At 45.4% G+C, this 15,228-nt stretch overlaps 1 protein-coding gene across 2 annotated transcripts; it reads right to left on the bottom strand.

Moving 5' to 3' along the window:
* Positions 1-8,304: 8,304 nt before the first annotated feature.
* Positions 8,305-13,609, bottom strand: TMEM213 (transmembrane protein 213). 2 transcript variants are annotated; one of them, XM_052790823.1, is made up of 3 exons: positions 13,275-13,609; positions 10,939-11,004; positions 8,305-9,344 (listed from the first exon to the last, which is right to left on the bottom strand). In XM_052790823.1, the coding sequence occupies exons 1-3, from the start codon at positions 13,354-13,356 to the stop codon at positions 9,175-9,177; spliced, it is 318 nt and encodes a 105-aa protein (XP_052646783.1). In that variant the 5' UTR covers positions 13,357-13,609; the 3' UTR covers positions 8,305-9,174. The 2 variants fall into 2 exon arrangements, with proteins under 2 accessions (XP_052646783.1, XP_052646782.1); XM_052790822.1 differs by having other exon boundaries at positions 10,939-11,007; positions 13,275-13,568.
* Positions 13,610-15,228: the final 1,619 nt, after the last annotated feature.

Here is a 15,228-nt window from a genome sequence, read left to right as displayed (position 1 = left end):
TGCTCTGAAGATTCTTTTGAAATGAATGCTAAACCTCTGTGGATGCCTGACATGGTGGTTTTCAGGTTCACTTACAGTAATCCTCTTATTGCCACATGTAGAGGGGGTGAAGTGAAATGAGAATTAAGAGAGTAGAAAAGAGACTGGAAGATGAAAATTATTGTTTTGCATTTCCAGTTATATTCTGATGTACACACTTTTTAAGAATTCTGTCATGTTCCCATGAAAAGTTCTCTAAGATGTCTGTCCCAAGACTTCTCAGAAGTTGGTTTTCTCATCCAGGCTGTTTGAATGTTTTAGTGCTGTGCATGATTTAAAAGCAGTAGCTAGATATTGTTTGTGTTTCAGGAAAAACTTCTTTATATTCAAGGAAAATTAATGCAGTGTTATATTTGGCAATGCACTGCGCTCTTCTGGTCCTGAAAAGCAGATCTGAAAGAAACTTGACTAAAGAAATAGGAATTTAAAAAATACTGCAATAATAAAAAATTGGGAAGCTTTTATCTGTGGACTCAAGGGAACAGGAGAAAGAATTCTGGATTAGCCGCTATCAGTAGTACTTCACCAGAGCTGCGAAATACGAAATTGTTCAAATTCAAGGCAATATAGGTGACCTGGGCAGCCACAAACTCATGAACCAATTGCCGGATTTGTTAGTCCATGCAATCCTGGATAAAATGGTTTCAGGTAAGTTGCCTTGCATTTTGCATAGAACACTTTCTGTCAAGCATTTCCATGGATGAGTTTAATCCTTATGATAGTTTCTGTCTTCTGGCTTGATGATAGCAGCTTTAAACAAGAACACTTCAAAAATTCAAGATTAAAGGTAAGGAATCTCCCATTTAGACGATTTCTAGGTGTGTGGTCAAGTATTTACATTATTGCTACATCCTCCTATACTTCTCTACCATGTGGAAGAAAATTTGCTAGGATTCTGGAAACCACATTTTTGCTTTTGCAGAGTAGAACTGCAAAGAGTTTAAGAGAAGTTGTCACTTCCAGCAGACAGCATCACTGACACAACATTGCCTACAATAATCTCACTTCTGCCTGGGAGCAAAGACCACACTGTTCCTGCAGCTTTGCACTTGAGAAGCGCTCAACGTGAGTGCCAGTGAGCATTATTTAGTCCTCTTTATTTAAGGATGAACTAATGTCTCTTACCTAACATTATCACACATCTGTACCAGATGTTAGTATAGCTCAGCTAAAGCATGGTGATTTCTTCATATATTTGAGCCCAGAGGGTTGCCACATTGGAATTGAATGTTGTTGGACTGATCTGGTTTAAATATACGGTGTGTTGAAATGTCATGAAAAGGAAACAGTCTAGCAGAGATTGCTTTGCAGGTATCTCCCTTCCTTTCCCCCATTTAGACAAAGCAGACAGAGCTGTAGAGGACCTGAAGTATGGTAAATTTTCCTCCAGAAAGTCACACTGAAAAATTAATTTGGCTGCATGTTTAATCGTGTGATCTGGAAAACTACAAGCTGGGAAAGGTGGTTCTGGTTCTCCCAGTGACTCGCCAACTGCAGCTCTGTATGTTGGTACCACTTGTTTTGTCTTTATGATTAGATAGATCAAAGAGACTGGAAAAGCCACTGATACGGTATTAATAAAAAGAACTTAGAAGTCATCAGGAAAGAGGTAGAGCTTACAGAAATATCATCAGTTGGGGGTTAGTTTGATTTCTAGTTCCCCACTGGAAAGGGAAGAGAAGGACAAGACAAGGCAGGTCTTTTGGGTTGTTGCAGCCAACATTGGGCACAGCTGTGGGCAGGGAAGGAAGAGAAGAAACCTAGTGTATTGCTTAAATAGTGAATAATAAAGGTAAAGCTGAAACAGGTGAATAGTTTGGAAGACATGGCCACCAAAGAGCACAGAGGCAGCAGAAAGTTTAGGACGCGGGGATTAGAGAAATGTCTTCTGTATGCTTGTCTTAAAAAATAAAGCCATTCATATGAAATAGTTGAAGGGTGACACTGTGTTTAAGTTGGTGCACGAACTCAGTAGCGAATACGTGAAGTTTATGGAAAATGAGATCAATAGGAGAGAGAAGGGTGGGGGGAGACTGGAGTGATTGTAATCACAAGGGAAAAGTTGAAAAAGTCATAGAAAGGTATTACTGCATGAAACTACAGTCCTCAAAGGATTAATTTCAAAATGCCAGGGGGAAAAGCTGCTGCAGGAGAGCTCAGTTCTGCATCAGAAGGGTGCTGGATTTCACCTGCGAGCTGGGCAGAGGGGAGGGGAAGGGAGGATTGCTGTGTGCAGTGTGGTTTTATCTTCTTCATTAAATACCTGCTGCTGGGAGACAGAAATGGACTAGAGGGGCCTTTGATCCCACCTTGCTGTTGCAACAGCACGCGAAAGGTCTGTATGGCCTGTGGCATTTTCATCTAAATTAGGTTATAAATTGCCCCAGGATCTTTTGGTTCCTTCAAGTGGCAAACCAAATTGTGGTTGTGGACCTTTGGAGAGACAGAGGAATGGAGAGATTTGGGACTGACACAACGTGAATGGTGTTTAGTTCACGCTGTCTCCAAAATGTGTGTCTGGCAGCTTTACAGATAGAAGATGTGACTTTACCACACGTAGTGGCAGAGGGAAAAAATGTAGACTTTTACAATTAGTTTAGTTCTTCAGCTCCGAGAGCGAAGGGCGTCAAGAAAAGCAGCGTGTGAGGTTAGGAGCAGAGCTTTGTTTGCTGGTCACTGAGACTGGACGCTTCCCCTGTGACTGCAGAGAGGCTTTCTTTGGGGGGGGAGAAGTCAGTTGTGGGGGAGTTTTATGTCAGCAAGACATAGGAGCCCATAAACCATTATTTCTGATATGTGAGCAAACTGGCTAACTGAATGTCCCCCTAGATTTCGTACCATCAAATTGGACAGGAAAAGTCTGCGTGTCTCTGAGCTGTATTTTTTTCCAAGCTGTTTGCAAACGTGGGAGACAATACTGCATTGTTTACACTGTGTTTATTTCCAGAAGGTTATTATGAAATAGGAGTTGGAAATAAGCTCTTTGAAAAGTGCATGTTTGATTCTGGGACAGAAACCTGCAGTGAGGTTTGTAATTCCACAACAGACACTGATACCATAAAATAAGTGGGATCTGGAGCGTAAGGACGAGAGAGGGTGGTTGCTTCCCAAGAATGCCTATATTTCATTCTTTGGCTGTAATTAATTACAATAATTTCCTGAAATCCTAGGTTTTGTAATGGCTTTATCAAAATTCCTACAAAGTCCCAGTACAGAGCACCTTTTCTTATGAATTTAACCTCTGTCTTTTCTCTGTGTGCTTCATGCAAGTAGGAAGCTCTGATGCTTGCCAGTTTTCATCCCTCTAGTGATTTTGCAAAGTGTAATCATTGTAAAGTGCAATTGCTTAATATGTAGCTCATTCACTAAAACCCCAAGGATGGAGACAGTGAGTAATGTGAGTCATTACCAGAGCAATGGTATCTAAAAAGATGAAGAGTCATGCATCAAGTACCAATCCATTTAGTCTTGAATTAAGAATTTAAGAAATCACTAGTGAGATGTGATTGATATTATCTCCAGGCAAATTAAAGTAGTTACCCTGGAATGCTGTGCTGCTGCTAATGTTTTTCTCTTTTGGTATTAGAAGCGCTGATCGGTTACGTGTCCCTACTGCTCTGTTTGTCTATCCAAGACACTTGTAGACCAGCAGCTGTCCCACGTGCTATCTGTGTCTCTTTCCTTTCCAGGCACTACATAGCTTCATGCCTGAAATTCAGAAACATTGTTCAGAAAATATGAAGAACTGTTCTGGCTTGATCACCAATGTTATGGTTCAAACTCCTGTTTTTCAGTCACATTTGTTTTTATTCAGCCATCCAGGTTTCAACCATTTTTTTGCTTTTCTTTGTACTAAATCATAGGAGTTGGAATAGATCCCTTCTCCATCTCACTCCAGCGAGGAACTTTTTGGTCCAAGTACCTAAAATTTAACTAGACAATGTACTAGAAATGACTGGAGCGTTAACATTTCCATCATCATTCTGAGAGGGTAGTTTGCAGCTTAATAGGTGATATGAGCTATTATCTCATATTTTACATGCTTTGAGATGTACCAGAGCCCAAACCAGCTCAGTGCTGCTGACAGCATGACATTGTATGTAGCAGTCTGAAGGGGCACCAAGGTTTAATACAGGTGGAATGGTTTATGCACGCTGATAAATCAGGAGGTATGTTTTGCTTCCAAGGTTTCCTGTGGGAACAAAAATGACAGGCTTCCTGAATTACAATGAAAAAAACCCAAACAAACAAACAACAAAACAAGGCATGTGCTGGATGTATGTGTAGCTCCCTTGAAGTCAACAGGACTTGGGCAGCATTACACTACTTGGGGATCTACTATTAGAGGTATTATAATGTCACTGATATTATTAGGAACATGAAATAATACACAACAAATGAGTGCACCAGTCTATAACATTGCTTGTGGACCACATTTATAAGGCATTGTACTATAGAGTTACCTTTAATTTGTGCATCAAAACCAGACCACAGCCTTCTACTGTGACTTGATCGGTCTTAACATAGAGGTTATAACCCACAAGATGTGCTACTGTGTGTTCCCTAGCTAAAAATATTTTAGGAAATGTAACAGCAGACCAGATTATATCTGTTGTAAATCAGGTATGTATAATCCATTTCTGCATACTAATTTTTGTCTTTATATCAATTTTTCAAGTCTTTTGGATGCAACTTTTTTATTCTGCACTTTCTGTAACTATTGACAAGCCCCTGAAACACTGACAATACCACTGGGGCTTTTCTATTCCTTTTGCATGGTGCATCGCTTTGCATTTTACTTGTGATTGCCCACCATGCCTAAGATCAGTACAACCATAGTGTGTGCCTTGGACAGTCTCTTTAAAATAATCTTTTTTTTTTTTACTATATTGCATAGGAACAGATAAGATGTTTACATTGGTAGCCTTTGAGCTTTTGGGATGCTGCCACTTTCTTTAGGGATCCTGAACACACTGGGAGTAGTAGTATGTTCATGGAATTCATTACGGGACTACGTTTTTCTAATAGATTTACTTCTGTGACTGGCTGCATCCATGCACTCATAGCCTTAGCCAAGGAAATGTGAAAGCTATGCAACATATCCCTTCAAAGATGAAAACCAGTGCCATATCCAGCAGCCACTTCTGTCTTCCCGACCAGGAGAACAATCTCCATAAGACTGAAGAACTGTAGGAAGAGGTCTGCAGAAGGTACAGACTAAGGCAATATGTGGAGATTTTTTCCACAGTATCTATGACATTGTTTTCAGGCCAATGCACACTTTCCACTATTAAAACTAATAAATCAGGAAAAAAATGATGTATGTAGCTATAAGATTTGTTGTCTGTCAGTGATTGCAGTGGTTATTAACTGTCAACTCACCATTCTTCCAGTCAGCACCAACAGTGAGATGTAGAGTCCTTTGTTTCTCTAAATTTGTACATATGTAATTTTATTTTTTTAGTTGTCCTGTGAAAATGACTGTTGTTTTAATTGTTGTATGTTGAAATGTTGAGATTTTTTCTTAACTGAGCAATGTTTTGTGATTGTTTACTTCTAGTAGTGTAGTGCATATGAAAAGAAAAAAACAACCAACCAAAACACACACAGTAAAAAAGCCACAGAAGAATTAAGCCCTTCCCTTTCAAAACTTTCTTTCCTGTCGCTAGTGTCTCTGCTTAGCATTTCACTCCAGGAGAATTTTTTGTGTTAAGTGATACTAATGATAGGGAAGGATGTCTTTTCCTCGGTGTCTAACTTGTACCCATTCCTGTTGATGGTGGATAGTTGATAAGGGATGACTGCCCATCACTCTGAAATGGCGCAGCGTTGTCCTGATCGAAGTGCCTAGTTCTGCCAGAATTCATCTGAAGAGTCTTAAACTGATTTGTATCTTTTCTAACTGGAAAAGTTATGCATTGATAAGCTGAAGGGAGGCTTTAATGATATTTAATAGATACAAATCTCCAATAGAGCTTTCTTTGGTTTAAGAGCAACTTTTTATGTTTCATTTCAGTTGGTCTCTAGCAGGTCTGCTAATCCTGTGTATGTCTAGATGGGTTTAACACTGATTTATTGTTTTTATAATGGTTAGAAATCAAACTGGCACAACTGCCCCAAATCAGGCAGTTTGAATCATAGAATCATAGAATCATTTCGGTTGGAAAAGACCTTCGAGATCATCAAGTCCAACCATTAACCATGCCCCCTAAACCATGCCCTGGCGTACCCTTTCCACTCGCTTTTTGAATACCTCCAGGGATGGTGACTCAACCACTTCCCTGGGCAGCCTGTTCCAATGCCTGACAACCCTCTCAGTAAAAAAATTTTTCCTAATATCTAACCTAAATCTCCCTTGCCTCAACTTGAGGCCATTTCCTCTTGTCCTATCTCCAGCCACCTGACAGAAGAGACCAGCACCCACCTCACTACAACCCCCTTTCAGGTAGTTGTAGAGAGCGATAAGGTCTCCCCTCAGCCTCCTCTTTTCTAGACTGAACAACCCCAGATCCCTCAGCCGCTCCTCATAAGACTTGTGCTCCAGGCCCCTCACCAACTCGGTTGCCCTTCTCTGGACACGCTCAAGCAGCTCAATGTCTTTCCTGTAGTGAGGGGCCCAAAACTGAACACAGGACTCGAGGTGCGGCCTCACCAGTGCCGAGTACAGGGGAACAACCACCTCCCTGTTCCTGCTGGCCACGCTGTTCCTGATACAGGCCAGGATGCGATTGGCCTTCTTGGCCACCTGGGCACACTGCTGGCTCATATCCAGCCGGCTGTCAACCAGCACCCCCAGGTCTTTCTCTGCCGGGCAGCTTTCCAGCCACTCTTCCCCAAGCTTGTAGCGCTGCATGGGGGTTGCCGTGACCGAAGTGCAGGACCCGGCACTTGGCCGTGTTAAACTTCATACAATTGGCCTCAGCCCATCGATCCAGCCTGTCCAGATCTCTCTGTAGAGCTTCCCTACCCTCAAGCAGATTGACCCTGCCTCCCAACTTGGTGTCGTCTGCAAACTTGCTGAGGGTGCACTCAATCCCCTCATCCAAATCATCAATAAAGATATTAAACAGAACAGGGCCCAACACCGAGCCCTGGGGAACACCACTCGTGACCCGCCGCCAACTGGATTTCACCCCATTCACCACGACCCTCTGGGCTCGGCCATCCAGCCAGTTTTTCACCCAGTGAATAGTGCACTTATCCAGGCCACAAGACGCCAGCTTCTCAAGGAGTATGCCATGAGAGACAGTGTCAAAGGCCTTGCTGAAGTCTAGGAAAATAACATCGACAGCCTTTCCCTCATCCACTAGGCAGGTCACCTGGTCATAGAAGGAGATCAGGTTGGTCAAGCAGGACCTGCCTTTCGTAAACCCATGCTGACTGGGCCTGATCCCCCTCTTATCCTGGAGCTGCCGTGTGAGTGCTCTCAAGACAAACCGTTCCATAATCTTTCCTGGTACCGAGGTCAGGCTGACAGGCCTGTAGTTCCCCGGATCCTCCCTCCGACCCTTCTTATAAATGGGAGTCACATTGGCAAGCCTCCAGTCCTCTGGGACCTCCCCTGTTGACCAGGAACGCTGATAGATGATAGAGAGTGGCTTGGCAAGGACCTCTGCCAGTTCCCTCAGTACTCTTGGATGGATCCCATCAGGTCCCATAGATTTGTGAGTGTCCAGATGGCGTAACAGGTCCCTAACTAATTCCTCCTGGATTAAGGGGGGTATGTCATGCTCTTCATCCTTACCTTCCAGCTCATGAGGTGGAGTACCCTGAGGATGATTGGACTCACTATTAAAGACTGAGGCAAAGAAGGCATTAAGTACCTCAGCCTTTTCCTCATCACTGGTTGCTACGTTCCCTTCTGTATCCATTAAAGAACAGATATTCTCCTTGGGATTCTTTTTACTGTTAACATATTTGTAAAAACATTTTTTGTTGTCCCTTACGATAGTGGCCAGATTTAGTTCTAGCTGAGCTTTCGCCTTTCTAATTTTCTCTCTGTATGATCTAACGAGATCCCTGTACTCCTCCCAAGTTGCCCGCCCTTTCCTCCAGAGATTATAAACTCTCCTTTTTTTCTTAAGTCCTAGCAAAAGCTCCCCATTCAGCCAGGCCGGTCGTTTTCCTTGGCGGTTTGACTTGCGGCACATGGGAATAGCCTGGTCCTGAGCCATTAAGATTTCCTTTTTAAAGAATGTCCATCCCTCCTGGACCCCTTTGCCCTTCAGGAATGCAGTGAGGCAAACCCTCCTGTGTGAATATTTCGTTAGAATCATGTTTCTAACAATTTGGGTTGGGTAATTCTTTGCCAATATAAGCTTTATCAATATAAACCAGTCAGTGAGAATCTTTCCATCAATAAGAGTATTTATTATCATCTTGCATAAATAGGAGCAGTTTCGTGCATGAATTGGATATGCTGGTTTCAGCCTGCTTGCCACGGTTCAGCTTGGCTTAGTTACATGGGCAAGTGCAAGCTGAATAAATGCAACCAACGTTCATTTCCTAGTAAACAGTTCACATATAAACTGCGGTGGAAAAACTAGGTTTAATTTCAAACCAGCCCAAACAATCCTTAAGTTTTCATAACAGAGTTTTCACTGGTATCAGTTAATAGACTTTGAAACACTGCAGTTCAGTGAGTGAGAAGGACTCAGTGCAATCAATGAGTTACATCTGCTTACTGATGTAACCTGGCCTATAGCTTAGCAATGGGTCTGGTAACATTGATCCTCCAGAAAACAGCTTTATTTGCCCACTTTCTGTTTCAAAGTCAAAGGTTATATACTGGATTGTCTTAAGGTAATGTGCCGTAGACTGATAACTGGTCCTTCAGCGTCTCATTGCTGCCAGCGCACTCGCGGCAAGTGTGAAAGGGCTCCGGGAAAAGGTTTTCTGTGCACTGTGGGACATATGTGGTGGTTTGCTGGGACTTGCCAGCTCCACACCTCGGCGGGCAGCTCTGACCTGCCGGGGAGGATGAAGCCCCAGCAGCTGCCCCACTTAGATCTGGCATTTTTTGGCTGAAGGTACATTCCCTTTCTTTTTAGTTTCTTAGGAAGTGCTTTAAATGCTTAGTCAGTCTGTTTGCACCTCGCTGCTCCCGGGTGCTGCTGCTTGCTGACTTGCCCTGCTTCAGGCCACCAAATATTTGGGTTCATCAGGCCGGAGTTTCATGACCTTGTCCACGCAGAGCAGGATGAGAGTCAGAAACCAGAGGCTCCAGCCGACGGCTGCTGTGATCCATCCATAATCATCCATGCCCGTCGGGCAGCACATGGCCGCTTGCGTGCAGAAGTTCACGTCTGGTGCCGAAGAAATGAAATGAGCTGGTGAGAGACCAAGTGACTTCACTGTCTGCCCTGTGGCGTGTCAGTCTGCCTTGGCAGCTTTCTCCTAAGCCTGGCCCTGAACCTGGGGGATGGCAATATTCAGTTTCATCTGTATGTCTTCAAGACTCGGTCATCCCTGTCTGGCCAAACACCTGAGCTGCTCCTCTTACCACTGTGCCCACCATTACGGAAATCTTTTAAAACACCTACTTGGCATTTCCTCAGTCAGTTTTAGGAATGGAGTATGATAGAAGTAGCTAGTTAAAATTAAAAATAAACCCGGGGTAGAGAAATCTTCATGTGAAAGAGTAAGAGGGTCTCTACCAGAGACACCTTCAGCAGGGCCTCCAATAGTTTAGGTATCCAATAATTCTGCCCACAATAGAAGCAGTGGCTGCTCTCTGCTGGGCCATTAACTGACTTGCATGTAACAACTGTAAAACACACCACCGTTGGAGAATCCCTGTTTTACGTGTTTAAAAATGAAATAATTTTTAACAATTCCATGTATTTTTTTCTTGCACTTTTGCATCTTTTTTTGTGTGTAAATCAGTCCAATTTCCTAAAGTCAGTTAAGGAATACGTCATTAGTTGTTTCATTTGTGCTGTTGTTTAAAGGTATCTGCCAAACTTTTTCCATTACGAGGGCACGGTGAAGATACGCAGCTCTGTGTCTGCATCCTGGCTGGTAATGTGGAAATATCAAAGGGAGCCTGGAGGACCATGGTATCTCAAGCCCTTGGGCTGGAATAGAAGCTGAGCGTGAAACCCCAGCACTCAGGAGAGCTGAGGCAGCCAAAACCACCTCGCAGCTACATGCGTTGCGTGTTGACGTGCACGAAGCTTGTCAGCTGTGAAAAGTGAGTGCCTCCCGAGCTTGGTGCAGGGCAGCCAGCCTCTTGCACATTTCCAGGGAAAAAGCAAGTGCTCGTGCTGCTCAGCTGCTCTCATTCACAAGTGTCCGGCAGGACCGTGTTCCTGTGCATTGGCCTTCAGTGCACAGTGTACAATTGTCCTGCGCTGTAGAAAGCAGCTCTTCCCAACAAGAGAGATGTGTTTTGTATGTGCCTAGAAAAGGGAGAGGGATGGCTGCTCCCTATGCCATGCTTTGAAGTAGCATACCTCTATTGGTACATGCGCTATAATTTGGGAAGTGCAGGACTGTGGGGATGTTTGACATTTGGGATGGAGGATGACTCTGGGAGGATTGGTGGCATCTCAGGTTGCCTGGGACTGGCTGTTTGGGGAAGACCTGGGAGGGCGAGGGAAAGAGGCTCTCTTGGGAATCCACACTGTGCCTACAGGCAGGCAGACTGGCAGAGAGCTTTAGGATGCACAAATTGAATTAGCTATGAATTAGTCTGTTCAAAGCTATGAGTCTATCTGAATGTACCTAAGATGATATACTGGGCATGCCAATGGAGGAGTCTTAGAAGTGCATCCTAGAGTTTCACCTACAATGGAAGCCCTGACAACAGATAAGTCCTTTTCCAGGACAGCCTCTCAGTCACCTGTGTAGTCTCCTCACCCGGCTTTATCATGGTAGTAACTATTTATGAAGACTTACTAAGACATGGTGCTTCGTACTCAGTTGTGAGCATGGAGCTTGTTGAAACATTGGAGACATCTTCAGCTGCTGCCAGAAGGAAAGCACAGGAGAAAAGGCAAGTCGGATTAGAAAAGCAATACCAGGCATCAAGCGTGAAAATCTGAAAGCCATTAGCCTTGCAGAGGTCTGTAGGATGGAATCAACTTGGAGAAAGTAAGTTCCTGCCCCTAAACATTGCTGCGTCAAGGTATGTTTTCTCATCCCACCACTGTCAACACAGGCTCTAGAGAGACCTGCCCTAGCATCAGCCCTACGGAGCAGTTGAATCCCTTTACCTTGGTAAAGGTATGACCCTGGGCGAGCCATTCGCTCAGAGCTCAAATTAACCACTGTCCTTTCCCAAGCTGCAGGGGCAGAACAAGCAAGGACTGAAATGAGAGCGAGCGGTCAGTGGCATGGGGAGATCTATGGCCAGTGAGCCGTACATCTACCTTCTTTTGCCCTTAGAAAAAATCCCAGTAACTCCAGGGTGCGAAGGAGCCTGGCAGAGCTGAGGGCTGAGCCCATCCGTGCAGAGCCTGGGCAGATCCACCACAGCCTCAGCGGGAAGCTTTGGATTTGCTGCAGTTCGGGTGCAGCTGTGTCTGAAACTGTCCTGGCTGGGCTCCAGTTCAGGCCAGCACAATAACCAGCTCAGGTTGGAAAATACAACATACAGAAATAAGTAAGGGAGGGAGAGGGACAGGGGCTTCAACGAAGGTTTTGTCTCTATCCTGCTTCCTACCCAGAATCAGAGCACACATGCACACTGGCACAGCTCTGTGGCTGATCTCCAGCCCTCCAAATCTGTACATGGTGTCACAGGTCAAAGCCTCCTCAGTCTTCCTAAAACCCCCTTTTGCCCCTCAGCTTCAGCATGCACCTCGCAGCGTCACAGGATCAGATGCAAGGACAGCTGCAGGATGCCTGCATGGGAAAAATGCAGGTTGTCGTGGTCCCTGTGCATTAACAGCAGCCTGTCCCCTGCTGCAGAAGGAAGGGAGTCAAAGAAATACTTCTCCTGGGCCACTATGAGCAGTACAGTTCAAGTTCAGCCAGGTGAAGTATCTCATGCTGAAATGGTCCCCTGCAGAGATAGATGAAAAACAGCCCAGAGAGGCTACAGGAGTAAGGGCTCCTGCTGCATGCAGATGGAGGGGCTTTAACACGCTGCTGGTGCACAGACCAGGCAGAAGCTGTGAGAGAACTATTTCCAGTCAAACCATCACTCTGCACTGATAATTTGGAGTGTGACAGAGTTCCAGCTTGATTTCACTGAAGACTTCAAAATAATGGCTCAGGTTTAGTTTCAGCTAAGGAAAACAACACAGAACAAGACCTTTGACCAAAACTTTGCTTTGTGTTTGGTATTTTCCAAGTAACAGCAAATAAACTGAGGTTGTCCTGCAGGAGATGTTCCCCCTAGGGTCACCCGCTGTTGCCCAGCTTTGCATTTTGAGCTGGCTGACCATCAGCAAGACCAGAGCTTTCCTTACAGCTGCTGACACGCAGCAGGTCCCTGGGCAGCCTGCTCCAGGGAAGGGTCTGAGTTCTCCCCATTCCTCTTTCTGACTCTGCTAGGGCTTGCTGAATGACCTTGGCCAAGCCCATAATTTGTTTTCTGGGTTAATAAGTACCTCACGGGAGCACTGGGAAGAATCATTATAAACTCTGTATGACCTGTGGAAGAAAGCACTGCAGAATACAGAGCGTTGGTTCATGTTTATAGACTTTGCAGCCCAAAGGACAGGCTGTCAAAACTAACCCATCTTTAAACATCTGGCAGGTCTCAAGTGGTGCTGATATACAAATGCAGGCAGTAGCCTGATGGGAAAAGAGCAGCTCACAGGTCTCATTTACGTTCTGTTTTTAGGCAACTTCTCCAATTAAGGGGGCACCAAAGCCAGATTTCCTGCAAAAAGCCCCTAATAAGATCTAAACCGGATTACAGTGAGCCTCTTGGATGGTATTTCAAATGGTCCCTTGCCTTGGCAAGCACATGAGGGCCATGTAACTGTGGTCCCCTATCTTCTTGCTATTCAGAGGATCAACCTGCAGCTCAGTCACATTTACAGTGGATCTGTAAATAGCTGGCAAATGCACACCTTTTCAGAAAGATGCTGTGATCAATCACATCAAGTAATTCTCATTAGCATTAATCAATTCCAGCTCTTTAGACTTTTTAGATGAGACAAAGGAGCCCACCTTGTTTTTAAAGAACTAATTACTGTCACTGGGCAATATACTTAAGTATTGAGAGGAGTGGGGGGAAAAGGCAGGGTACAGAAACTGGAGCATAAAAGAAAAAAAAATACCTGCCAAGCAGGAATACCAGAGCACGATGGTGAAGAAGAGCACAGTGAAGGCTACCCGGGGCTCGTGGGTGAAGTGCCTCATGCCAGGGGTCCAGCTCCCACCGGAGGAGCAGCACAGATCAATCAGATCGCTGTCGCTGGCAGCTCTGGTCCAGCAAACCCTCGATGAGCTCAGAGAGCCGGTGTGCAGGGCAGAGGGTGGAGCAAAGGAGCTGCCTGCTGCCAGGACACCTTGAACTTTCCTGCCACAACAGGGTGAGGAAAGAGAAGGGCTCTGACCAAAACAGCCCCAGCAGGAGGTGGGGACCAGCGCCGAGGCAGCTGGAGGGCCACTGAATGTCAAGCCTGAAGGTTTCTCCCCAGGATCTGCTGCAGCCGGAGGGAGGAAAGGCCTCCGGAGCCAGCCCTTCCCCACGGGGTTCCATGCAGCTTTTTTATTCTGAGTCTCCTTTTGGTCCTGCGAAGATGGTGTAATGGCATTGGAAAGGAGCAGAGTATCAGGGTAGAGAATTTGTCTCCCTGTTAGGCTTTGATTTTGCATGTTTGTTGGCTTGACACCACCCCCCACCCCCAACCTGCCCAGCAGCGATGATTTTTTGGAAGGGCTGTATGGAAGCCTAAAAAAACCCAGTCTTTGGTCATGCTGCTACAGTAGCTGTTGGGTTAACACAGGCTTACCGGCGTGTTTCCACTGAGAAATAGAATGCAACCAGTTGCTTGGCATAGGCTACTGACAGCTACTACACAGTAACAATGGCCTTTCCTTAAGGAAGGGACCATTTGAAACTCAACAACTCCTGTGTTGAGTTACGGGTTGGGATCAGTTCAAGACTGGGGCCTCTGCACAGGTAGAAGCTGCTGCTGTTCTTGCCTCGTGAGCACAGCTGTGTCACTGCCTCCATCACCCATGGGCAACGTGATGCTGAAAAAGCTTTTTTTTTTTCTTCTCTTGTAGTTATGCCACCTTCTCCATGATATGGGCAAAACCGGGCGCTGCACCTTCCCAGAAAGCAGCTCTGTCTGCAGACCGGGAGGTTTGCTGGCAAAATGATATCAGCTGGAAGGCAAGATTTTTTTCTACAATCCTGCCTGGAAAAGCCACACTGTTGAAGTGCTTGTGGTGGTATACTGGTCTGATGAGCACCCCACATTGCTGCTGTTCCCCAGGCTGTTGGCTCTGCTTGCTCCTATCTTTGTCCTACCGCGATGTCCTTGTTAGAGAACGCTTCAGGCATTAAATCGGGCACGAAGGCGCTGGGAGAGGTGGGCTCAGCAGGGAGCAGGTTGCTGATGCTCTTCAGCAGTGGTCACACATGGCTTCAGGTGCTCGTGTGAGAACAAAGCTGTCTGGGGCCTGTTCAGGATGTGCAGCCATCTCATGGGAGGCAAGGGGGAAGGTGTCCGGGGCAGCAATCCTAGTAGGATGGACAGTATCTAAAAATTCTTTTTTTTTTTTTCCCTCCACACTGCTGAAATCTGCAGGGAGGAGCATAATAGATTTCCCACAGGAAATCTGCATACAATGGGGTGCTGCTATGCAGAACTGTGAGGTTGGTTTGGTCTCCCTTTGTTTAAGAAAAAGCTTCAGAGCAAAACCCATGTAGGCTTAGCCCTGCCTAGCATTTCTGTGAGGTGAACCTGCTTGTCCTCCCTGCTGTCCACCCACCACCACTGAAAACACTCTGCTCCCCTCCAGCTGCCAGGATTTCCATGATGCATCAGGAAAGGGTTGTCAGGCATTGGAACAGGCTGCCCGGGGAAGCGGTGGAGTCACCATCCCTGGAGGTGTTCAAAAAACACGTAGACATGGCACTTCAGGACATGGTTTAGTGGGCATGGTGGTGTTGGACTCGATGATCTTAGAGGTCTTTTCCAAACTTAATGATTCGATTCTATTCTATTCTATTCTGACATGGGCAAGCAGAGGTTTCCCCTGGAGAAAGGGCACGCCGAG

Source organism: Harpia harpyja, chromosome 6 (genome assembly GCF_026419915.1).
Source record: "Harpia harpyja isolate bHarHar1 chromosome 6, bHarHar1 primary haplotype, whole genome shotgun sequence".
NCBI classification, from domain to species: domain Eukaryota; kingdom Metazoa; phylum Chordata; class Aves; order Accipitriformes; family Accipitridae; genus Harpia; species Harpia harpyja.
This window is presented reverse-complemented; position numbering and strand designations above follow the sequence as displayed.

What these genes read in the sequence shown, in the direction of transcription:
- TMEM213 (XM_052790822.1), bottom strand. Translation starts at nt 13,356, where the DNA reads ATGAGGCACTTCACCCACGAGCCCCGGGTAGCCTTCACTGTGCTCTTC. An exon ending in CTGGTATTCCTGCTTGGCAG is followed by an intron (nt 11,008 to 13,274) that starts GTATTTTTTTTT and finishes TCCTTCTGGCAG; the next exon opens with CAGCTGAAGATGTCTCCAAT. An exon ending in GTACGAAGCACCATGTCTTA is followed by an intron (nt 9,345 to 10,938) that starts GTAAGTCTTCAT and finishes CTTCGGCACCAG; the next exon opens with ACGTGAACTTCTGCACGCAA.